Below are 25867 nucleotides of genomic sequence, written 5' to 3' on the forward strand. Positions count from 1 at the left end.
ATAAGGGTTCAGGTGTGGTTGGTGGAGTATAATAGGCAAGATCCCCTGGGTTCAAGGAGGGAGAAGGGGAGGTTGTAAGAGGACGGGGAAGTAACCAGTCTTGATGTTTCCAAAGTTCAGCTCTAAGGTGAGAAAGGAGAGGAAGGCTGAGGGTATTTGGGATGTTTAGGGAGGTAGGAACGATTCCGGGGGGTACAGGAGATCTTCCATACATCACCTCAAAAGGGGACAAATTGGTAGGTTTCTTTGGAAGTAAGCGTAGTTTAAAGAGTGCCAGAGGGAGGAGGCGAATCCAGTCTAAGTGGAGTTCTAGGGAAAGTTTGGTGAAAGTCTCCTTTATGGATCGATTTGCTCTCTCAACCTTACCTGAGGCCTGGGGACGATGTGGGCAGTGTAGATGCCAGGGTAAGGCTAGAGATTGAGAGAGAGATTGGATTACTTGAGCTGTGAATTCCGGTCCGTTGTCCGATTGAAGGGAGGTAGGCATCCCAAAGCGTGGGATGATGGAGGTAAGGAGGTGATTGGCGACAGTGGAGGCCCTTTTGTTGGTAGTAGGAAATGCCTCAATCCAGCCACTAAAGGTATCTAGGAAAACTAGGAGGTACCAGTGTCGGCGAACAGGAGGCATGTGTGTGAAATCAACTTGCCAGTCTGCCGCCGGAATGGAACCGCGGGCTTGATGTGAGGGATATGGGTAAGGAACTGTAGTGGTGTTAGGGTTGGTTCTTTGGCATATAACACAAGTTTGAGAAAGTTGTTTTAGCATTTCTCTATCTTGGGATGTGAGAGGAAAGAAAGATTGTAAGAAACGAGACAGGCTTTGAGGACTGGAGTGAAACAGGTCATGCAGCATTTGAAAGAGAAGTTTCTTGTCCGGGATTGGACTGGGAGAGGACAAGTGAAGAATGGGGGCTGGGGTCTCAGATGACTTGCTAAATGCTGCGTTCTTGGCAGCAGCATCAGCTAATCGGTTTCCTTGTGTAGAAGGAGAGTTGTCCTTCTTATGGGCTTTACAGTGGATAATTCCGAGCTGCGTGGGTAGTTGGGACGCTTGTAATAGCTTGTGAATTAGGTCAGAATTGGTAATGGTGTTCCCACGAGTTGTCATAAATCCTCTCTCTTTCCATATTGCCGAATGGGAGAGGAGTGTGTGGAACACATATTTAGAGTCGGTTTATAAGTTTAGGGTTTTCCCTTCGGCCAGAATGCATGCTCGGGTTGCCGCGATAAGTTCAGCTTGCTGATTGGTGGTACCCGGAGGGAGAGGTTGGGCTTCTATAGTGGCTGTTAGGGAGACTATGGCATAACCAGCTTTGGGGGCTGTTGGACTTCTATATGAGGATCCATCCGTGAACCAATTGTGATCCGCATGGGGTAAGGGGCCCTCGACAATGGTAGAGGGAGAATGAGTTAAGGATTGTAATGTTTCTAGACAGTTGTGAAGTGGAGGCTCTGGGGTAGGGTGAACAGGAAGAAGAGTGGCTGGGTTGAGAGGAGAACAGGATTGAAAGGATATAGAAGGGTTTTCTAAAAAGGAAGTAATTAGGGCTAAAACTCGTGAGGGGGGGTAAAGTATGCAGGGACTTGTAAGCTAGGAGATCCTTTAGATGGTGTGGAGAGCATATAGTTAAGGGGGCTCCAAAAGTAAGTTTAAAAGTTTCCTGCTGTAGTTTTTGGGCAGCTGCAAGGACCCTGAGACAAGGGGCCCATCCCCTTACTGTGGGGTCAAGTTGTTTTGATAAATAGGCTACTGGGGCAAATGTGGGGCCCTGCATTTGTCCCAGTACCCCTAGGGCCTGTCCCTGATTTTCATGAACATAGAGAAGAAAGGACCTTGTTAAATCTGGTAAGTGTAATGCAGGGGCGGATAGGAGTTTGAGACGTAGGTTATTAAAAGGTGTTTTAGGGGAGGAGGGGAGTGGTCGTAAAGGGGTTTGGCTAAAAGAGAAAAGTTAGGGATCCAAGCACGGAAATACCCTGCTAAGCCCAAAAAAGAGAGAATTTCAGCCTTGGTTTTAGGTATGGGCCAGGACGAAAGGGCTTGTTTCCTGTCAGTTGTAATGGATTTATGTTGTGGTGTGAGTAAGAACCCTAGGTAAGTGACTTGGGAGGCTGAGATTTGAGCTTTATAAGGTGTCACTTTGTATCCATGTTGGGCCAAAAAGTTAAGCAAGGCAGCCGTGTCCCGTTGAGAGATATCCCAAGAAGGGCTACAGAGAAGGAGATCATCAACATACTGCAAAAGTGTGGAAAGAGGAAAGTGGGGTAGAAATTTTTGAGGTCATGGGAGAGGGTCTGTCCAAATAGATGTGGGCTGTCCCTAAAACCCTGAGGAAGAACCGTCCAAGTGAGCTGTTCGGAGTGTCGTGTGTGGGGGTCCCAAACTCATCGCCGTTCCTCGGTCAGGAGGGTGTTGGCGAGGAGCATCAAAAAGGTCCTGTGAGGAAGGGTCTAGAGGTACGGAAAAGAAGGCATCCTTCAAGTCCAGAACTGAGAAGTGAGTGGAAGAAGCTGGGATGAGAAAGAGTAGAGTGTAGGGATTGGGAACAAGAGGGTGGATGGGTATGACAGCGGCATTTATGGAGCGGAGGTCCTTTGCGAAGAAGGTCAGAAATAATGGGAGAAAGTCCGAGAAGGGTAGAGGTGGTTAAGGGATACTGAGGCTGATGAATAAATTTGGTAGGGTCCCGTAATTGGATGGAGACTGGGGGGCACTGAGCTATGGAGGGATTGTCCGTGTCCCAAACTGAGGGATTAACAGGGTGGGAGATACGTGGATGTGAGGAGGTAGGATCCTGCAATAGGGCCATAAAAAAGGAAGTAGAGGCATCCAAAAGTGGGAAGGAAATAGACGCCTTGAATTGGGAAAGAATGTCCCGTCCCAACAAGGGAATTGGGCATTGAGGCATGACTAAAAAGGAGTGGATAAAATGTGAAGAGGAATTCTTAAGGCGACACAGAAGTGGGGAAGTTCTGAGTGGATATATGCGTTTCCCTCCTACCCCGACAATAGGAGTGGAACTAGGAGTGGTGGCACCATGGAACTCTGTCAAAAGTGAGAAGGTTGCTCCTGTATCTAATAAAAAGATGACAGACCGGCCATCCACTACAAGGGTTACCCTAGGCTCGCGAGTGGTGATATTGAGGGTCGGGTGTGGCCCAGGGCTCCGTCAGTCCTCTTCAGCCAATCCCACTATCGGAGGACAAGAGGGGGGCATTCTAGTGATTGGCCCTTCACCCCTTCGGGAGAAGGGGCAATCGGAGCCCCAATGTCCTGTTTGTTTACATTTGGAACAGGGTTTATTGGGGGGGTCGCGGCTGAGGACAGGAGCGTGACCAATGACCCTCTTTTCCACATTTAAAGCAAGCTCCAGGAGGGGACCTTGTAGGGATCGGGAATTTCTGTGAATGGGGAACAGGATGAGGAGTCCCTCTGATCATTTGAGCAACCATTAGTAAATCAGTTTGCCTGGCCTTATGCCTTAGGCGTTCTTTTTCGTCATCTCGTCCATGGAAAACCTTAAAGGCCAGCGACAGAATCTCACTTTGAGGAGTTGCCGGTCCATGTTCCAATTTTTTTAATTTGGCCTTAATGTCGGGGTAGGACTGAGCTAGGAAACTGGTCGTAAGGATATGACGGCCCTCATCTGTGTCCGGGTCCAGTGTGGTATATTGCCTGAGGGCCTGAGTAAGCCTCTCTAGAAACTCAGTGGGGGTTTCATCCTTTTTTTGGATAATTTCCTGGACCTTCTGAAAATTAACTACTTTGCGGGCTGCCTTCTTTAGGCCCACGACGAGACACGAGGCAAACCGATCTCGGGCTTGTATGCCTTGATTTGTATTGTAGTCCCATTGTGGATCGATTTCTGGGACCGCTTCAGGCCCTAGAGGGAAAGTAGGGTCTGTGCGATGTGTTTTCGCATGAGTTTGAGCTGCATATCCATTGGAATTCTTATTGTTGAGTCACTTCCTGGTGGGTTTTTCTTTTTCCTGCAGCTGAAAGGGTTTTAACTAGATTGGTCAGGATAAGTCACTTCCTGGTGGGTTTTTCTTTTTCCTGCAGCTGAAAGGGTTTTAACTAGATTGGTCAGGATAAGTCAGGTTCCTTTATGTAAGTGGTAAGATCGAAGGAATAGGAGCCCAGTTTGCGCTCCATCTGAGATAAATCAACCAGGGAGAAGGGGACGTGGACACGGACAATACCTTCAGCTCCAGCTACTTCCCTTAATGGGGCCATAAAAGTGGGAGGGGCCGGAGGGGGTCCATGGGAGCGCGTGAGCGGCGGGCTGAAGGAAATAGGCGGAGCGGTGGGTGTAGGAGCTATGGGCGCGGGAGCCAAAGCGGGGGGGGGGGGGGGGGAGGGGGGGGGAAGGGGGCTCCGGGAGTATAGGGTTGAGAGGAGGGGCCCTATAAGGGGGAGGCTCATCGGCCGGGTCAAAAGAATCAAGAGAGGAGGATGGGGGAGGGGAGGACAATGGGGAAGCAATCTTACATGCCAGAAGAGCCTGGGAGGGAGAGCAAGTAGTGCAAAGTGAGGGGTTTTGGGATAGTAACCTAAAAGCTTCAACATAAGGGATCTCCTTCCACTTGTTCAGGCGTTGGCAATAGTTGAAAAGGTCCCTTAAAAGATTTGGATCTAAAGAGCCTTCAGGGGGCCATTTGTTCTGGTTATCTAGAGGGTAATGGGGCCAATCCTGAGTGCAGAATTTTGTCAATAATTTAGGTTTGATGTCAGGCTTAAGGAAAAGAGGTCCTAGATTTTTGAGGAGACACTGGAGGGGCGTGTCTGCCACCAGGGAAGATGGGGAGGTCCCCATGGTTAGAGGGAAGAAGGGTGTAGGGAGCGGAAGACCTCGGGCGAGGAGGGAGCAGTCTGCGAGGTAAAGGGCGTCCCCAATGCCTCGAGAGAGACCCGGAGGGGGATCAATCTACAAGGTAAAGGGCGTCCCCAATGCCTTGAGAAGGATCCGGAGGTTCCAGAGACGGAACGGAAGGGAAAGCGATGGAGATCGTCACCTCGATCGCTATTCCCAAAGGGGTAAGGAACCCGGATGGCCACGAGGTTACCAGTACTGGATTTAGGCAGTTGGAGAGGAAAGGTGACTGGAGTTCCCCGGGGGTAGATTAAGCTCCTCACTCCTCATAAAGTGTCTTCTATTGGCCTCTTTTGTGTTCTGACGGAAGGGCACAGGGGTCCACTGTGACCATGAAGGTCGTGGTGGGAGGTTGTCCCCCCTTAACTCAACGTCGGGAGGCTACCGGACAGTCACGGCTAGTACTCCCGCGTATAGCTGAGGTAAGGTGTGCTCTTCCAGGGGGAAACTTACGAATTTTCGAAGCCGGTGTTGAGTGTCGAGAGCTAGCGCCGGAGCAAGAGGACGAGGGTGGCCTGCCAACAGAGGAACGGAGTGCCGTTGAAGGCTAACTCTGTCCCGGGTTTCGGCACCAATAAAAGATGGAGACGGTTGGCAAGTCACCGGAGAAGTCCGCTTTATTACAAGATGAGGCTTACATATATACTCTTGGGGCTTCCGGGTTAAGGGAGAAAGTGACGTGTGGGTTTCTGATTGGTCCGGCTTGCCGCTGGCGGGAAAATAGGTGGCGGGAAGCCGAGACTTATGGGAAGAAGAAGCCGCTCAGGGGCCATCTTTGGTGTGAATCAGACTGCATATGGAACCTTACACCATGTGTCACTGAATGCAGATATCCTGATTTCTCCCAGAATTTCCGAATACAGGTTTTTTTCTTTGTAGTCTTATACCTGAATGGTAACTACTACTTAAACCTTTAAATAATGCTTACTGCTAAAATTTCCCCTTGTCTCTCCCTTTGAATTATTTATAGAAAAATGCAAAGGTGCTGCTGTAGTTAAAATTTCAAAGCAGCTGCCCCAGCCATTTTGTAATCCTTTCCATACTTCCCCTCAGCTTTTAAGTTTTCTGGCCTTTGAACACTTCTATTCCAATAGCCGTCAAATCCTATACCTTGCTGCATTTGCCTGAACTGTAAGATCTGTGCTTTTTGGTGTGTCATTTCTTTCTGCTGTTTTGCAGTCACTTATGGTAATTTAAGCCCGACTGCTACTTGAAGACACCTCTTCACCTCTAAGCCTCTCAAGAAATGCAGGGACAGGAAATGAATAGGTGATCTTGCTTCATGGTTTGACTTTTTTGTCATTTCTTTGCATTTCTCTTTCCTAAAAACTTAGATCCTTTGCCACCTGACTAAATCATCTCGTCAATTTACATCCTGTTTCCATATCTATTTAGTGAAGATCTGAACTCCAATCCTGCCATTTTTCTCCACAATTGGGATTCATATATAGGTGTCCCTTTTGACAGTGCAACATTTCAGTGTTTCTAAGGCTTATCAATTTGAGTCCATTGAGGAAACATTCACCCTTTATGGTTCATAGAAAGACATTTTACGGAAAGGACAGTTCACAAAAGGGCAGACAGTTAAGGCTAATAGTGAACAAATCTGATAAAATAGATAAAATATCAAATAAAATAAAAAGGAAAAATGAAAAAAAAAAAAAAACCCAGAGACAAGCATGAATGAAATAATCAAGAAAAGATGAATCAGGGAAACAAAGAAAGAAGGAAGAGACAAGAAGTGAGGAACATTTGTATACAAGGAGGCAGAGTTCAGATCAGTCCAAGCTGCTTTTCGGCTATGGAACATGACTGTATCATGAGCAAGTCTCTGCGGTTAGTTTTCTGGGCTCCAGTCCCCTAATTCAGTGCTTCCGTTTTTAGGCTTGATTAATTATCAACTCTTTTGATGGGCTCTTCGCCTATCTCCTTACTTGCAAGCAGAAAAAGGGTCTGACAAACGGATACTCTCCTCTAGCTACAACCTACCTGCCTACCACTCAATTAATCCCTATCAGAGGATTAATTCACTGATTGGGTTAAAGCTCTCATAAGCCGATCATTTTACCTCCAAACCTTCTTGCATTGTCTCACATGTGAGCTTTTAGGGGACACCTCACAGCTGAACCATAACTAATATGATCTGTTCCTAGCAAAACCTGGAACATGACTTTTTAGACTCATTCAGAGTCACAAAGTGACCAACTCTATTGATTTTACCTCTTATTATGTTATCTTGTGCATTTCCCCCATCTATTTTTTCTGTGATGTGTGTGTGTGTGTGTGTGTGTGTGTGTGTGTGTGTGTGTGTGTCTCAGGAAGCCTAGATCCTGCCTCCCTTTCCCCATCATCCCCAATTCCCAATTTCTCATGATAACCCGAGATGAGAAACTAAAATTTATTTCAAAGAAATATGAGTTCTATGGCACTATTATAGTCCACTTTATGCTTTGAATATAGCCCTTGCTGCTCTGCTACTACAGTTTTCTTTATGAAAATTTTTTTTACTTTTACGGACTGCAATTTGATTCATTATACACAAATGGGGTACAACTTTTCATTTCTATGGTTGTGCACAATGTAGATTCACACCATTCGTGTAATTATACATATACACAGGGTAATACTGTCTGTTTCATTCTACTGTCTTTCTATCCTCCACCCCCTTCCACCCTGTTTTCCTCTACACCCAAAGTTCCTTCATTCTTCTCCCCCCGCCACCCCTCCTCGTTATATATTGTCATGCACTTATCAGAGAAAACATTCAGCCTTTGTTTTTTTTTTTCTGGGCTTGGCCTGTTTTCCTTAGCATGATATTTTTCAACTTCATCCATTTACCAGCAAATGCCATAATTTTATTCCTCTTTATGGCTGAGTAATATTCCATTGTATATATATACCACAGTTTCTTTATCCATTCATCTACTGAAGGGCATCTAGGTTGGTTCCACAATCTAGCTATTGTGAATTGAGCTGCTATGAACATTGATGTGGCTGCATCTCTGTAGTATGCTGATTTTAAGTCCTTTGGATATAAACTGAGGATTGGGATAGCTGGGTCAAATGGTGGGTTCATTCCAAGTTTTCTGAGGAATCTCCATACTGCTTTCCAGAGTGGCTGCACCAATTTGCAACTTTATCAGCAATGTATGAGTGTGCCTTTTTCCCCACATTCATGCCAGTACTTATTATTGCTTGCGTTCTTGATAATAAATAGCCTTTCTAATTGGAGTTAGATGAAATCTTAGGGTGCTTTTAATTTGCATTTATCTAATTACTAGGGATTATGAGCACTTTTTCATATATTTGTTGATCGCCTGTATATCTTCTTCTGTGAAGTATCTACCCATTTCCTTAGCCCATTTATTGATTGGGTTCTTTGTATTTTTGGTGTAAAGTTTTTTAAGTTCTTTATAAACTTTGGAGATGAATGCTCTGTCTGAAGTGTGTGTGGAAAAGATTTTCTTACACTGTAGGCTCTCTTTTCACATTATTGATTGTTTCCTGTGCTGAGAAAAAGCTTTTTACTTTGAATCCAACCCATTTATTGATTCTTGCTTTTATTTCTTGTGCTATGGAGGTCTTGTTAAGGAAGTCTGGTCCTAAGCCAACGTGATAAAGATTCAGGCCTACTTTGTTTTCTATTTGGTAAAGGGTCTCAGGTCTAATTCTTAGATCCTTGATCCATTTTGAGTTGAGTTTTGTACAGGGTGAGAGATAGAGGTTTAATTTCATTTTACTGCATATGGATTTCCAGGTTTCCCAGCATCATTTGATGAATAGGCTATCTTTTCTCCATTGTATGTTTTTGGCTCGTTTGTCTAGTATGAGGTGACTGTATTTATATGGGTTTGTCTCTATGTCTTCTAGTAGCCACATCAATGTTTATAGCAGCTAAATTCACAATGTCTAGATTGTGGAACCAACCTAGATGCCCTTCAACAGATAAATAGATAAAGAAACAGTGGTATATATACACAATGGAATATTATTCAGCCATAAAGAAGAATAATATTATGGCATTTGCAGATAAATGGATGGAATTGGAGAATATCATACTAATTGAAATAAGCCAATCCCAAAAACCCAAAGGCTGAATGTTTTCCCTGATAGTGAATGATGATATATAATGGGGGTGGGAGGATGGGGAGTGAGAGAAGAAAGGAGGAACTTTAGATTATGTAGAAGGAAATGAGAGGGAGGGGGGTATGAAAAATGGTGGAATGAGACAGATACCATTACCCTATGTACATGTATGATTACATGAATGGTATGAATCTACATCGTGCACAACCATAGAAATGAAATGCTGTAACCCATTTGTGTAAAATGAATCAAAATTCCGTCAGTAATAAATAAATAAATAAATAGTTAAAAAAGAAATGAATAAAAGTCCATCAACAACTAAAAAAATATTTTAAAAAGGTATAAATCCTAATTCCTTTAAGACTCAGTTTTCCTAAATAATAAAACCTAACAAATTAGTTTACAAGAAAATTATCTTGATAGATAAGAGCAAATCGATGTTTCAGATTTTGCTTCATATCAGTACATTAAATTTCAAATAAATTTAACTGATTGTGCTAATTATAGCCAATTTAATCACAAACACAAACTTTTTGAGATTTACCTTCCACAAACCTTCTGTAACTTAAACATTTACAAAGTCTTTACTTCCTTAGTTTTGTCCTCTTTCATCTTGGACTTTAGTACAAGAATATTACTTTATCAGACAAAATACTTTCTCATCCAGAAACATTTCTTTTGCCTTCTAGTTTTCCATACTAAAATATTTCCATGCCTATAATTTTCTTTCATCTCTTTTAGTTTCAAACTCTTCCTTAGATTCATATTCTAAAACAATTCTTATGAATGTTATCTGTGCATGTAACTTACACAACAAATTTCATCCCAGAAGAGGGGTCAATATGGCATATAAAAAAACTATGTCTTTATCTTTTCTCTCCCAGGTGGCATTCAAGGGATTGGAGCACAGGATATTTTCGCTCCTGACCTGTCTGCCTTATCATTGTCATGATGCCATCAACTTTAAGTGAGTTCCCCAATGTCAGTTGTACCCAGAGACTCTTCTTGTGCTGTTTTCTTATACTAGACATATTGATAAGCAATGGAGGAGGTCATTGCCATCCTTTTCCTTAGACTTCCTTAAGATCCTTTTCCAGAAGCTGCCTATAAAACATGGGTTGGCCTTTGTTTCTGTCTTTTTCTTTTTTGGGTACAGTTATTTATTTTGCCACTCTCCCCAGGAATTTAGTTTAATGGGATATTGTTATAGCAAGAATTGCTCTGCTCCATTTATGAAAATCTCTGGCCAAATCAGATAAAAAGAGAGAATATTCCTGTCCCCAGGTCATAAACTGACAATTCTGGAACCTATTGCCACATCCTTTGTGGCCAGCAGCCTCCATGGGCAAAAGGGGCTGGAAGGCAGGGCGAAGGCCAGGTTCTCTTTGGCCATTTTTTTCTACAGACCAGGCAATTTCTGGAATTTTTTTTTTTTCCAGTTTAGCGGTCATGTTCTTGATCACAGTGAGACAATCTGCTTCCTGGGACCAGGCTGAGAAACAGTGCTGGGAGTGCCAGCACTGGTTTAAATATTGAAAAAAATTTAAACTCTTTTTTCTGGTGTCCTGCTGTCCTTGTACATCAGAGGCAGTACATTTTGACAACTTCTAATTAGTCCCTGACTGTTCAGACTCCCTATCATGTAATTGCATAAATGACTGTACAGAATCTCTTTCATGTACTTTACTCCTGACAGACCAACTTCAACTTCAGAATTTTATAACAATCCAGAAAAGCCATTCAAAGGCCAGACTGTGTAACAGTAAACCCTCTTTCTCTTAGACAGGCTCATCCCTATAGGTGGCCCCATGCAGCCAAAATCTCTGCTCAAGAGACTACCAATAGGATCAATGCAGCATGGCCCATGTCTTAAAAAGGGCCAGTAACAGATACAACAAGATCAGACAGAAGAGGAATCTTTAAAATAGAGAAACCCACACATGCAAATTTCTTCCACTTACTTTACCTTTGACAGACCAACTCCAACTGTAAGACTGTATAATAATCTCTGTAAGAACCCAGAAAACCACGCCGGACACGGGAATTGACATAAGAGGGTTTATTAAATAAACAGAGTATCTCCCTGTAGGGTAAGAGGGAAAATGAGAGGAAAAGAGAAAGGGCGGGCATGTAGGAGAGTGAAATGGAGGACACAGCAAGAAAGCAAGGAGGAGAGAGAGAAGCATGAAAGTGAGGAGAGGAGAAGAGAGAAAAGATGGCAGGGGAGGTATCCTTAAGCAGTTGAATTCTGCTGGGCTAACAGGGGAACAATAACGGAGAAGGATACTTGCAAGCTGACTGATGAACCAATAGCTAGCTAGGATGTTCACAGACTGACAAGTAGTTGGGAGGTGGGGAAATGACTGCAGCAGAAAGGGCAGGGGAGCAGCTTTATATTAATCTTGAAAGCTATTTAAAAGCCAGATCATTACAATTATGTTAGACTTATACCTATAGGTGGCCCTTCAACTTACTTTACTCCTTTGGGCCAACTCCAATTGCAAGGTTGACCCAAAAAAAAAAAAAAAAAAAAAAAAAAAACAGAGAGACAACTGGAGAGGAGTCTCAAAATCATGCAAAATCATAACCAACAGATGGGAACCTTTAAATTGACCAGCCAAGATCTTTCCCAAGAGACTACCTACAGGATCAATGCAGTATTGGCCATGTCTTAAAAGGGTCAATAACATACAAACAAAACCAAACCAGACAGATATCCAGAGGGAATTCTCAAACTCAAGGCTAAAAGCAGATGAGAACGTAGAACAGACAGAAGGGAGTAAATATCCCTAGGTTCTCAAGGTCCACTTAACCATGACTCCTACACCAGTGGTGCCACTGACATCTCAGAAAGAGGGATCAGATGTTCCTATGAAGAGGAACCAAATGTGTGGAATCAAGGGTCTCCATGTGTACACTAGGGCATTTACCAGATGACCAAGGGTGTTGCAACTTTACTGAGTTCAGTTTCCTTTTTCTCAAAGTAGACCATGATGAAGTAACCTGTACTGTTCAGGGATAGAAGGTGGGAGTTCCCTGAGGCAAAAGGAGCTTCAGTAGCTGCTGAAACTGCAGCAGTTCCTCAGTCCCTCCCTTTACTCATAAGAATAGCTCCTCTGGTTCAATCTGAGACACCCATCTCCTACTTTCCTGCAGTTGACTCTCAACAAGTTTACCAGCACCTTGAATTCTCAGTATGGAAGTGGGGTTCCTTGGAAAGCCAGGCCTGCCCAAGAAAGTTGGAGGGGTATTTCTGGGTCACCAAATTTGTTGCCAAAAACTCTGTCCTTGTCCCCAGTGCCAATCCAGTAATGAGGATGTGGTTTTGAGAAAAAAGGAAAAAGAAGGTTTGTTGCTTTGCTAGAAAAGGAGAGAAACAGAGGACTCCTGTACCAGGGGGCTTTAAAAGAGGTGACCCAAAGGCTACATTTCACATGTTCTCTGTTGACATTGTAATTCACTTGGTAATTTGGGAGATAGTCATTTCTGAGATCTTGTGGCACCATCCCCAAAGTCTGGATTACTTCATTCCTATGGTGGGTGTGCAGTGAAGGACAGATAACTCTGCTTAAAATTGGGGAAGAAAGGTAACTCTGCTTCCCCTGAGATTAGGGAGGGGGAGAGATTAGGGAAAAGCGGGGAAAGAGAAAGAGAAATAAACATGCCCATTTTAAAAATCACTTGCAGTGGCAGAGCAGCAAGGCCTATATTCAAAAATAAAGTAGGCCACTGTTACAGATTTATATATTCTACTATCTATTATATAATGCCCCTGGCAGAGTCTGGGGAGGAACCCATAATTAAACTGATTCCTATAGCAAGCATGAATAGCCACTCAATGTGGATATTGAAGACTGTAGGTGGAGGAGACACAGGCAAGTGCCATCGTTCGAGTTGGACCCACTATTGTCATCCCAGAGACCTATAGCACCATGTGGTTGTAGAAGACCTTCAAGCAGCACTGCATCTTCAAACAAAGAGTAGAAGATGTGCAGCTCATGTGAGAGCAGCATCCCACTGAGACAGGGCAAAGGACAGGTAGTCAGCATAGATAATAAATGATTGGGTCAGAAAGATGGGGGCTAATTCAAAGAAAAGGAAATAAAATGCTAACAACTCCAGAGCACCCCACCCCAAACTGGTTACCAAGGTTACCAACACCTCCACGGAATCACTCCTCCCAACACAAGGAGTTGCTCAGTAACTCCTGGGTGGCTCTTTTCCTGCCTTTTCATCACTAGGCAAGATGGGGGGGAGGGAGGAAAGGAAACCTGGGCTTATAAAAAGATAAGACACCCCCACTCCCATGGGCACCAGCTCTGGGTCCCCTGCTTCTCCCCAGAGGAGTATTCTCTCTCTCTCTCTCGCTCTCTCTCTCTCTCTCTCTCTCTCTCTCTCTCTCTTCTGTCTTTTAAATAAAATTTGCTTTCTATACTTGCCTTGGCATTTCTTGGTATCAACACCAAGATCCTGGTAGGAAGCCGCTGCCAGTCCTGGATAAAACCAGTTTCTTGTACCTGCCCAAATCAACATGAGTAAGGTCATCAAGATAATCAGAATGCTTTATTGCTCCCTGGGAACCAAGTCTTCTTCCTTTTGGTGAACAGGTCAGCCTGGTATGTAAGCATTTCTATGCCCTTCTCTGAGGTTTAGGAGTGTGAGAAGGATAAAGACCAGTTCCTCTACATGGCATCTGCCTCCCAGACTTTTGGAAGGAAGTTGTCGGCATAAGACTAGAATGATGTTTCTGAAGTTTTCTTTTACCAAGGGAAAAAAAAAGGATGTCTGAGATTGATCAGTTCATCTACTCACAGGTCATCAGAACAGTTGTGTCCCACCAAGGAGTTTTAGCAGTTGTTTTTATATTTCAAGCAGAAAAATGGAGCTCCAAATAAGCACACTCAGCTTTGGAAAACTATATTATTTAACTGAGGCATTTTGTTATCAAATTTTGTAGGTTTAAAAATAATATACTTGGCATCCTTAGTTGCCAAAAAAGTAGACCTTCAAGTGAGGAAGAAGAAGAGGAAGAAGGAGGAGGAGGAGGAGAAGGAGGAGGAGAGGAAAATAACCACATAGGTAACTTCATTCATTTCAGGTATGGTTATCACCAAAACCCCTGTCATACCAGATGTTTGTTTTGATTCTTTTTTTTTTTTTTAAAGATGGTTTTTGGGAATCAAATTCAAGAATGCTTTACTGTTCCCTAACAGATGAGGATGGTGAGAACTGGAGGTTAAGAGAATAATTTTATAAAATGGCCCACTGTGCTGACCCAAATATGCTTTCTTTGCCAAAAATCAATTTACCTGCAGTCCTGCCTGGCCTACATGGACAGGATATATTACATTCCTCAGAAAACTACCTGTTATCTGTAAGGAAATGCAGGCAGGAAATAATGTTAAATTACTGAAGGAAAAGACTTTTGTGACCCTTTCACAGAACAGATTCTGGAAGATAAGGATAATTACTCCTAATCATAAAACCTGTAGAAATGATTAGGACTATAAGATAAAGCTGCTCCCCTGCCCTTCATGTTGCATTCATTTTCCCGCCTCCCCACTTCTTGTCAGTCTGTGAACATCCTAGCTAGCTATTGGTTCATCAGTCAGCTTGCAAGTATCCTTCTCCATTACTGGTCCCCTTGTTAGCCCGGCAGAATTACAACTTCACCGCCATCTTTTCTCATGCTTTTCTCTCTCCTACTCACTTGCTTTCTCTCTCCTCCTTGCTTTTCCACTCTCTCTAGCTCATGCCCTTTCTCTTTTCCTCTCATTTTCTCTCTTACCTTGCAGGGAGACACTCTGTTTTCTTAAACTCCTTTATGTGATTTCCAGTGTCTGGCATGGCTTTCATGGGTTTTCTTACATTGGTGTCGTGACTCGGATGGGTTCTTCCACTGTCTCTTAAGCAAGTGGAAACCCATCTGATGCCCCAGTGACCCCCTGACACAGCCTCACCTTCCATTTCGCCCAGACACTCTGCTCTGCTCTGCATCCATCACTGGACAGATTGGTGAGTTCCCTAGGTGGGTTCCCCTAGGCCGATTTAACCCCCAGCCACGACTTTTATAGTTACAGCTGGTTCCTTAGTTTGTCTTATCTGCCGGGTGGGTTCCTGATTTTATGGTGGAGATTCTCTCTCAGGGTTGAGGCTCATCTTCACGCTCACACTTGCACTGAAAACCCTGATATCAGGTCCTCAACCCTCCTTGGCTTTTGCCTGGCACACATTGGTGCTTGTTTGACAACACAATCAATGTGCTGCCTCCTCATCTCTGGCCAATTACTCTGGCCTTGGGACGCCCTGGCCACAGACTTGGCTGTATCAGTCTCCACTGTGGGATCTGGGTCCTCCATTCCAGCAGATTCAACCCTGGGAACCCTTCGCCTGACCCCTGGCTTAAAGTCATCAAAACTTAATGATATTTGGCCACAGTACCCTTTAGATAATCAATCCAAAATGGCCATTTATGGCACACAGCTTCTGTGAGCAAGCAGGCAGATGGAAAGGGATTCCTTATCTTCAAGTCTCTTCTTTCTTGCTTCTTGGCTCTTTCTGCAGGTTCAGGTGCCTCTGGACCCTGCTTCTCCAATACCCCTGCTTCTCCATCTCCTTTACCCTATTCCGTTTCTGCTTCCATTCCCGGGTCCAGCCCACCTAGTCCTCTTGCCACGAGGTCTCACATACGCTGGTGTGGAGGGAGTAACCAGCCCAACCATCAGTGGCATGTCCCAGTAAGGAGTATGATATAGCAGCCCCATTCCCCACAAGTAGTGGGAGATAATGTTTCACAATTTTCTGCATCCAAACCTGAATTGGTTACTAACCAGGAAAAAGGGTTAAAATGCCCTAGGCATCAAGTTTCTGCTAGAACCTGTTAGCTCCTTTCAGATCTCAGTCAAGGCTTACATTGAAATGTAAATGGAAGAAGCCAGAATGCTCAGTGGGAGACCAGTCTCAAACCCAAGGAAAAAAAAAAGGTGTCCATTTTAAATTTCTCCTGGGCTGCAACACAACACTTTATCTCTCCCTTTTACCTCTTCTCTCTGCTCTTCTCCTTCTCATTCTCTTGTGCTATAATTAATGGCCATTATCATTTTTCTTCAAGTACTTTTGTTTTTCTTAAATGCTATATTTTTGAGCTCACAATTTTGATCCTACATACCTAGGTTAATGATTTTTTGATCAATTCTTTTTATCCAACTCTAGAGTTATTTTTGAACATCTGTTACATTGCAATGGATATAAACACTGAAGCCAGAATTAAGGACAGGTAGTTAATGTAGAAATAGGGGATCGTGTCAAATAGAGGAAATGAAGCCATGAAGCCATTGCCTCTGGAAGTTGTGAAAAGGGAGCTAAACCTCGGCCATGACAGGCTGCATTTAGGGCATGAAAGATTTCAGGCCTAGATAGCCGATTCCAGGAAGGCTACTAGATTAGGACTGGCCTTTGGCAAACAACCAATCGGGAGCTAACAAGCCAATGCCTAACATTCCAAACCATATATGTCAATATGTTAAGACCTGGGTTCCCTAAGCCAATGGAAACATGCCAAACCTCACATGTTGGAATATCAGCCAACTGTGTACTTTGCTTTGTTCAAATTTCCCGCTCTACTGTGGGGCTCATAAAAATCCCACTGAATGGAGACTCAGGACTCTCAGCCAGTACCTGCTGTGTCAGTGAACCTGTGAGTCCGAGCTCCAGCTTGCAATAAAGACCCTTTTGCTTTTGCATCTGAGATGGCTCCCTGATGGTCTTTGGGGATTCCCCAATCTGGGCACAACAGTTGGAGGCTGCCCTTGGGAGAATAGAATGTCAAGGATCTCCGGAGCCCATTGATTACCAAATTTACCTGCCTTTATCAAGGACTGCAAGCAAGGAGCTGCCAATTAATGCCCCCTGGGCCCTTACCTGCCTGAATTACCTTGGCCCTCCCCCTGCCCATGGCTTCTCACTTAATGCAAAACCAGGCCTAGTCACGTAGGCAGGAAGGAGAGATAAGTGGAGAGAACTGGAGAATAAAAGAGACTTTAATCTATAAAAGATGTAGGGTGCTCTCACTTCTTGGGACTTTAGAACATCAGCCATGGCCCCCTTCTTCCTGCTGGGAGAAGTCTGTATTATTACCTTTAAATAAAACCTGCTTAATATGCTTGCTTAGCATGCTTCTCTAGTGTTCAATCTTCAATATTAGAAAGAGCAGAACTCGTCACTGGCAAATGGCGGTATCAACACTACAAGGCCTTTATTTTTTGTTAAATATAAGCATGCATAAAATTAAAATTTTGAAAATGGACCCAAATACTTTTAATTCAGGCAATTTAAAAAGGTTCAATTTAAATTGGGTAAACTAATAGAAGTAAAATGTCTTTAAAACTAACTCATAAGTCTCTAGGTGGTCAAACTCATAAAATGTTGATGTTTATAAAATGTCTAACATCAATTTTTCTAGGACTTTTCTTCAACAGGAAAGAGACAGCAAATACTGTTGGTACACTTGTCTGATATCTTGGTTTTTTTTTTTTTTATAATAAGATGAGTGAATTAGAGCTGACATGTATGGGATTACTCAAATGTGTTTGTTAAATTTGGTAATTGCGGAATGGTCACTCTTTGTATATTAAATGTATACAAATCTTTGTATATTAAATCTTTGTATATTAAATGTTCATATTTTCCAGGTATACAAGCCTTTAAAGCAGAAAATTTATCAAGCTGCTATTCTCCAAATTAAACTTGTCTGTAATGGTAAACCTATCATTTAATGTTCTATTATTTGACCTGTCATCAATAGGGTATATGTAAAATTTGTTAAATGTATTTCTAAAAGTTAGGAGAGGCTGATTTGTTTAAAGGTTAATATCATGAAACATGAAAGCATTTTTCCACTTTTCTGCACAAAAGGAAAGTTAAAAGCTCTCTCAGCCTTTCTTTAATCCATGTTTTAGATATAATGTTAAATTGTGTTAATTAATTTTCATATAGACTCAGGAATCAATATATGTAAACTTCTTAAAATGACATTTAAGAAAGGAGTAAAGATCAACATTAGAATTAGAACATTTTACCTAAGATTTGTAAAGAGCCCCACCTTATCTGAGATAAGGCTCTGTCTCACAACCCTGCTGCATGTTAGAATGGCTCCAAAGTAAGCCAGACTTTAACTCACTTAAAGTTGTGTTCAAAAGTTTGATGTTTGTTGTAAAGATTACTGTGATCTCAGAGAATATAATGAATAACTCAGCCCAAATTCAAGATAGCTATTGCAAAAACTGAATGTTTTACTCTTGGTGATTCCATTTTATATTTTCCTTGTAAACTCTAACTGTTGCCTGATTAATATTTTGCAGAAGTACCGCTTCAAGAGCAAATGCCCTAAATTAACTTGAAATATAGTAAGCCATCACCTAGAGGACAGATAATGTAGACCCCAATTATATAAAAAGGGGTAAATAACTGTAAATTCATAGACATTGAAATTAAAGCCCAGCACCCTTACTTTATGATTGGTGAGACTGGCTTGCTGGATGGTTAAGATCAAACTTAGAGATTGAGATTAAATACAGAGGCCAAGAAAAGCCAGTATTTGGGTCTTGCCCTCAGTCAGCCTGAATCCAGGGAACAAGAGGACTTCTCTAAGGAGCTTTGAAACTCTGGGTCACTTGACCTCCCAATCAGGGAGATTAATGAGGCCACTACAGGATGAAAAGCCAATCAGTGCACCTGCTTCAGAGGAGGGTCAAGGGAAAAGGGAGACATCCATGGTGCTTTCAAGGGAAGCCACCTCATCGAGGAGACCCTGCTTAACGGACAGCACTAAAGCTAAGGCTCTCAGGTTCTCTATGAGTGACCCCTGTGGGAACTCAGCTGACTCTTTAACAGATAGGAACAGGTCACTTTGACCAGCTTGATCTTAGACACCTAGCAAAACAGTTAAAACCAAAATATAGCCATTCTTGGGCATTTAAAAGAAATAATAGTTAAATGTAACTTAAGATGTACACTTGTGTTAGCCCACTAGAATGAAGACTAAAAGCTACAAAAGAGAGATTCTTAGGCAAATGTGCCTGATAACTATTAAGAGAAACTGCCAGAGTCAGTTTTTAGTCAGTTTAAGACCTATAGACACAAGTAGGCTAAATTTATGTTTGCTAGTAACAGAAATATAGAGATCTCTACTAAATGTTGTGTTTACACTCCTGATAACCTGGAGAATGTTAAAAAGTTCCCAGATAAAGACCTTGTCCTCTCCAGACTTTGTTAGGCCTAGTTATGGGAACAATTTCTCAGTTCTTCCACCCCCTGGTAAGGAATTATTGACTCCTGTCATCTTTATGATATTCATTGGCATGTTTCAGATTCTGCAACATTTATCTTATACTAATCTCATTTAAGTACTCATGTCTTTTTGTTCTTCTCTCATAGAAGCACCCACCCCCAGATGCCTTTACAACCTGCTCTTCCCCAACCAGACTTCTACCATGGACCCCTCGATTGACCCAATTTCTAAAAAGGGAACACCAAACTGCTTGCCCCATGCTGCCCCCTTCCAGCTCAAAGAAGCCAGAGTGATTATCAGCCCCTTTTCCCTACAGCAGTAAAGGAGTTCCTAAAACTAGAGTGGGGAATGAAGCCAGAATTGGGGACAGGCAGTTAGTGTAGAAATACGGCATCAGTCAAATGGAGGAAATGAAGTACATGAAAGCCATCTGCCTCTGGAAGTCTGGAAGTTGATGACTGCCCCTGGGAGAGTGGACTTTTTACACCTCACCTGCAAAACCAGCCCTAGTCATGTAGGCAGGAAGGAGAGAGAAGGTGGGAAAGAACAGGAGAACAAAAGATTTTCTTATAAAAACAGAAACGGGGGAATATAAGATAAAGCTGCTCCCCCACCCTTCACGTTGCATTCATTTTCCTGCTTCTCAACTTCTTGTCAGTCTGTGAACATCTTAGCTAGCTATTGGTTCATCAGTCAGCTTGCAAGTATCCTTCTCCATTATTGGTCCCCTTGTTAGCCCGGTGGAATTACAGCTTCACTGCCATCTTTTCTCATGCTTTTCTCTCTCCTACTCACTTTCTTTCTTCTCCTCATTTTTCACACTCTTTCTTGTGCACACCCTTTCTCTTTTCCTCTCATACCCTGCAGGGAGACATTCTGTTTGCTTAATAAACTCCCTTATGTGATTTCCCGTGTCCGGCGTGGTTTTCATGGGTTTTCTTACAAGGACTCCATTTAGAACTGCTCAGCATGGGCCAAAGGGACTTAGAATTGTCATGGCTATATGTACTTGGAAGTATGATGTCACCGAGATGGGGGAGGATGAAGGACAGTCAGTGTAGGTAATAAATAATTGGGTCTGATCAGAGAGATGTGGGCTAACTCAAGAGGAAAGAAAGAAAATGCTGATGCCTCTGGAGCCCTTCCCACTCCTCCTTCAGCAGTTGTCAAGTTTACCTGCCTCCAGGGAATTGATCCCCTGCAAGGGGCTGTTAAAGAATGCCTCAGGGCAGCTCCCTTCCTGCCAGTGTCCCTGGACAGCTTTGTTCCAGTCCTTGGATCTCTCCACCTTTTGACCCACCTTTTGGTCACTGGTTGTGCAGGCAGGGTGGGAAGGAGAGAGCATGAGAACAAAGGAAATAAAAAAAATGTATAAAAGGGGTAGGACACCCCCACTTCCTCGAACACCCAGCTTTTGGGCCCCTTCTCTGTGGAGAAGTCTATCTCTGTTCTATCCTTTAAATAAAACTTACTTTTACACTTGCCAAGGCGTTTCTTGGATGTTCAGTCTTCACTATTCTGGGGAAATGGAATTTGGCCCTGATTCTCATCACCAGTATCATCATCTTGCTCTCAGTTAAAAGTGAACCTGGGTGGGACTCTCTGGAAACTTCTCTGGGATCCCCAATAAAACTGGAATGCAGGAAAGAAACATTGTCCCTATTCTTTTAATAAAACTCATGCCTGTTACTCTGATCCACATGCATGAAAATTTTCTGCCTTGATCAGAAGAATTGTTGTTTGAAGGGAAGGTCTTTTTGCTGCCTCAGTTTTCTGGAAGGCCCCAGCTCTGTAATTCTACCACTGAGGTACATCTCCAGCCCTTTTTATTTTTTATTTTGAGAGAGGGTCTCAGTTGTCCAGGTTGGCCTCCAATATGTGATCCTCCTTCCTTAATCTCCCAAGTAGCTGGGATTACAGATATGCGCCACCATGCCTGGGTTGTTTTGCTACTTTTCAAATACTAGTCTATTGAGATGTAATTAATGAACCATAAAATCCAGCTTTTTAAAATTCTGATTTGTTTTTGTTAATTATTTTTTCTGTTTTATTTGCATTTTTAAATTTTTTATACATGTATATAGGGTAATAATGGCTGTCTCAATCTACCATTCTTATCATCCCCACCCACCCCATCCTTCCCCTCACTTCCTTCTGTACAATCCAAAGATCCTTCATTTTCCCCTACCCTCCACCCAATATGGATCTGCATCTGCTTATCAGAGAAAATTTGGTTTTTGGTTATTTGGGGTTGGGGTATCTCACTTAGCATGATCTTTTCCAGTTCCATTCATTTACTTGCAAATGCCATAATTTCATTCATCTTTAGGCTGAGTAATATTCCATTGTGTATATGTACCACATTTTCTTTATTCACTCATCTAGGTTGGTTCCATAGTTTTGCTATTGTGAATTGAGCTGCTATAAACATTGTTGTGGCTGTATCACTGTATTATGCTGATTTTGAGGCATGGGATAGCTGAGTCAAATGGTGGTTCCATTCCAAGTTTTCTTAGGAATCGCCATACTGCTTTCCAAAATGGTTGCACAAATCTGCAGTCCCACTAAAAACGTATGAGTGTACTTTTTCCCCCACATCTTTGTCAACACTTATTATTACTTGTATTCTTTGTAATTGCCATTCTGACTGGAGCGAGATGAAATCTTAGAGCAGTTTTGATTTGCATTTCTCTAATTGCAAGAGATGATGTACATTTTTTCATATGTTTGTTTACCAATTGTATTTCTTCTTCTGTGAAGTGTCTATTCAGTTCCTTAGCCCATTTATTGATTGGGTTGTTTTCTTGGTGTTAAGTTTTTTGAGTTCTTTATATATCTTGGAGATTAGTGCTCCATCTGAGGTGCAAATGGTAAATATTTCTTTCCCAACCTGTAGACTCTCTCTTCAAATTGTTGATTGTTTCCTTTGCTGAGAAGAAAAAGCTGTTTAGTTTGAATGCATCCCTTTTATTAATTCTTAATTTTACTTCTTGTGCTTTAGGAGTCTTGTTAAGGAAGTCATATCCTAAGTTAATGTGATGGAGATTTGGGCCTACTTTTTCATCTATTAGGGGCAGGGTCTCTGTTTTAGTGCCTAAATCTTTGATCCACTTTGAGTTGTGTTTTGTGCAGGGTGAGAGATAGAGGTTTAATTTTATTGTGTTACATATGGATTTCCAGTTTACCCAGCACCATTGTTGAATAGGCTATCTTTTCCCCAATGTATATTTTTGGCACCTTTGTCTAGTATGAAATAACCATATTTATGTGGGTTTGTCTCTGTGTCTTCTATTTGTACCATTGGTCTACATGTCTATTTTGGTGTCAATATCATGCCATTTTTTGTTACTATTGCTCTGCAATATAATTTAAGGTCTGGTAATGTGATGCCTCTTTCACTCTTCTTACTAAGGATTGCCTTGGCTATTCTGGGTCTCTTATTTTTCCAAATGAATTTCATGATTGCTTTTTCTATTTCTGAGAAAAATATCATTGGTATTTTAATAGAAATTGTATTGAATTTCTATAACACTTTTGTTAGTATGGCCATTTTGATAATATTAATTCTGCCTATGCAAGAGCATGGGAGATTTTTCCATCTTTTAAGGTCTCTTTAAATTTCTTTCTTTAGTGTTCCATAGTTTTCTTTCTTTCTTTTTTCTTTTTCTTTTTTTTTAGGTGGTGGTGCTGGGGGTTGAACCCAGGGCCTTGTGTATGTGAGGCAAGCACTCTATCAATTGAGCTATATCCCAGCCCCAACATTTTTAAAATTTCTTTTTTCTATGTGGTGCTGGGGATTGAATCCAGGGTCCATGGTTTTCATTGTAGAGGTCTTTCACTTCTTTTGTTAGATTGATTCCCAAGTATTTTATTTTTGTTGAGGCTTTTGTGAATGGGGTAGTTTTCCTAATTTGTCTTGTAGTGGATTCATTGCTCATGTATAGAAATGTATTTGATTCCTGGTTATTGATTTTACATCCTGCTACTTTGCTGAATTCATTTACAAGTTCTAAAAGTTTTCTGGTGGAATTTTTTGGATCTTCTAAATATAGAATCATGTCATTGGCAAATGGTGATAATTTGAGTTTTTCTTTTCCTATTTGTATCCCTTTAATACAAGATATTACTAGGGTTTCAAGGACAAAGTTGAATAGAAGTGGTGAAAGAGGGCATCCCTGTCTTGTAACAGTTTTTAGGGGGAATGCTTTCAATTTTTCTCCATTTAGAATAATGTTGGCCATGGGCTTAATATAGATAACATTTACAATGTTGAGGTATGTTCCTACTATCCCCAGTTTTTCTAGTGTTTTGAACATGAAGAGGTGCTGTATTTTGTCAAATGCTTTCTTAGTGTCTATGGAGATAATCATGATTGAAGTCTTTAAGTCTATTAATGTGATGTATTACATTTATTTATTTCCATATGTTGAACCAACCTTGCCTTCCAGGGATAAACCCCACTTGATGATGGTGCACTATCTTTTTAATATATTTTTGCATGCATTTTGCCAGAATTTTATTGGAAATTTTTGCCTCTAAGGATATTGGTCTGAAGTTTTCTTTCCTTGATGTGTCTTTGTCTGGTTTTAGTGTAAGTGTGATATTAGCCTCACAGAGTGAGTTTGGAAGGGTTCCTTCCTTTTCTATTTCACTGAATAAGTTGAAGAGTATTGGTGTTGATTCTTCTTTGAAGGTCTTGTAGAACTAGGCTGAGAATCTATCTGGTCCTGGACTTTTTTTTTTTTTTTTTTAAATTTATTTTTATTGTAAACAAATGGGATACATGTTGGTTCAGTTTGTACATGGAGTAACAACATACCATTTTCATATTCGTATATTTACATAGAGTAATGATGTTTGATTCATTCCGTTATTTTTTTCCTTCCCCCCACACCTCCCATCTCCCTCCTTCCTCCATTCTTGCCCCCCTCCTATCCCCATTAAGTGTTGTCATCCACTTATCAGTGAGATCATTCCTCTTTTGGATTTTTGAGATTGGCTTATTTCACTTAACATGATATTCTCCAATTTCATCCATTTGCCTGCAAATGCCATAATTTTATTATTCTTTATAGCTGAGTAATATTCCATTGTACATATGTATACCACAGTTTCTTTATCCATTCATCAACTGAAGGGCATCTAGGTTGGTTCCATAGTCTGGCTATAGTGAATTGAGCAGCTATGAACATTGATGAGGCTGTATCTCTGTAGTATGCTGATTTTAAGTCCTTTGGGTATAGGCCAAGGAGTGGGATAGCTGGGTCAAATGGTAGGTCGATTCCAAATTTTCTAAGGAATCTCCACACTGCTTTCCAGAGTGGCTGCACTAATTTGCAGTCCCACCAGCAATGTATGAGTGTACCTTTCTCCCCACATCCTCGCCAATACTTGTTGTTGCTTGTATTCTTGATAATCGCCATTCTAATTGGGGTGAGATGGAATCTTAGTGTAGTTTTGATTTGCATTTCTCTTATTACTAAAGATGTTGAACATTTTTTCATGTATCTGTTGATTACTTGTACATCTTCTTCTGTGAAGTGTCTGTTCATTTCCTTAGCCCATTTGTTGATTGGATTATTTGTATTCTTGGTGTAGAGTTTTTGAGTTCTTTATATATTCTGGAAATTAATGCTCTATCTGAAGTATGAGTGGCAAAGATATTCTCCCACTCTGTAGGCTCTCTCTTCGCATTGCTGATAGTTTCCTTTGCTGAGAGAAAGCTATTTAGTTTGAATGTATCCCAGTTATTGATTCTTGCTTTTATTTCTTGTGCTATGGGAGTCCTGTTAAGGAAGTCTGCTCCTAAGCCAACAAGGTGAAGATTTGGACCTACTTTTTCTTCTATAAGATGCAGGGTCTCTGGTCTTATTTCAAGGTCCTTGATCCATTGTGAGTTGAGTTTTGTGAAGGGTGAGAGATAGGTGTTTAGTTTCATTCTGTTGCATATGGATTTCCAGTTTTCCCAGCACCATTTGTTGAAGAGGCTATCTTTTCTCCATTGCATATTTTTGGCACCTTTGTCTAGTATTAGAAAATTGTATTTATTTGGGTTTGTGTCTGTGTCCTCTATTCTGTACCATTGATCTACCTGTCTATTTTGGTGCCAATACCATGCTGTTTTTGTTACTATTGCTTTGTAGTATAGCTGAAGTTCTGGTATTGCAATACCGCCTGTTTCATTCTTCCTGCTAAGGATTGCTTTAGCTATTCTGGGTTTCTTATTCTTCCAGATGAATTTCATGATTGCTTGCTTTATTTCTGTGATTTTAATTGGAATTGCATTGAATCTGTATAGCACTTTTGGTAGTATGGCCATTTTGACAATATTAATTCTGCCTATCCAAGAACATGGATGATCTTTCCATCTTCTAAGGTCTTCCTTAATTTCTTTCTTCAATATTTTGTAGTTTTCATTGTAGAGATCTTTTACCTCTTTGGTTAGATGGATGCCCAAGTATTTTATTTTATTTTATTTTTTGAGGCTGTTGCAAATGGAGTTGTTTTCCTCATTTCCCTTTCAGCTGTTTCGTCGCTTGCATATAAAAATGCTATAGATTTATGTGTGTTGATCTTATAGCCTGCTATTTTGCTGAATTCATTGATGAGGTCTAGAAGT

At 41.7% G+C, this 25867-nt stretch overlaps 1 protein-coding gene across 2 annotated transcripts in view; it reads left to right on the forward strand.

Annotated features, from left to right (window-relative positions):
* Positions 1 to 20061, forward strand: part of LOC306655420 (uncharacterized protein) — a 29262-nt gene extending 9201 nt beyond the window's left edge. For both annotated transcript variants that reach the window (XM_079129835.1, XM_079129836.1), the window contains 3 exons: positions 9845 to 9927; positions 13918 to 14058; positions 19398 to 20061. In XM_079129835.1, coding sequence (XP_078985961.1) covers positions 9845 to 9927; positions 13918 to 14058; positions 19398 to 19467 — 294 coding nt within the window. In that variant the 3' untranslated portion in view covers positions 19468 to 20061. The remainder of the gene's footprint in view (positions 1 to 9844; positions 9928 to 13917; positions 14059 to 19397) is intronic.
* Positions 20062 to 25867: the final 5806 nt, after the last annotated feature.

The sequence above is a fragment of the Sciurus vulgaris genome (assembly GCF_902686455.1).
Source record: "Sciurus vulgaris genome assembly, chromosome: 1".
NCBI classification, from domain to species: Eukaryota; Metazoa; Chordata; class Mammalia; order Rodentia; family Sciuridae; genus Sciurus; species Sciurus vulgaris.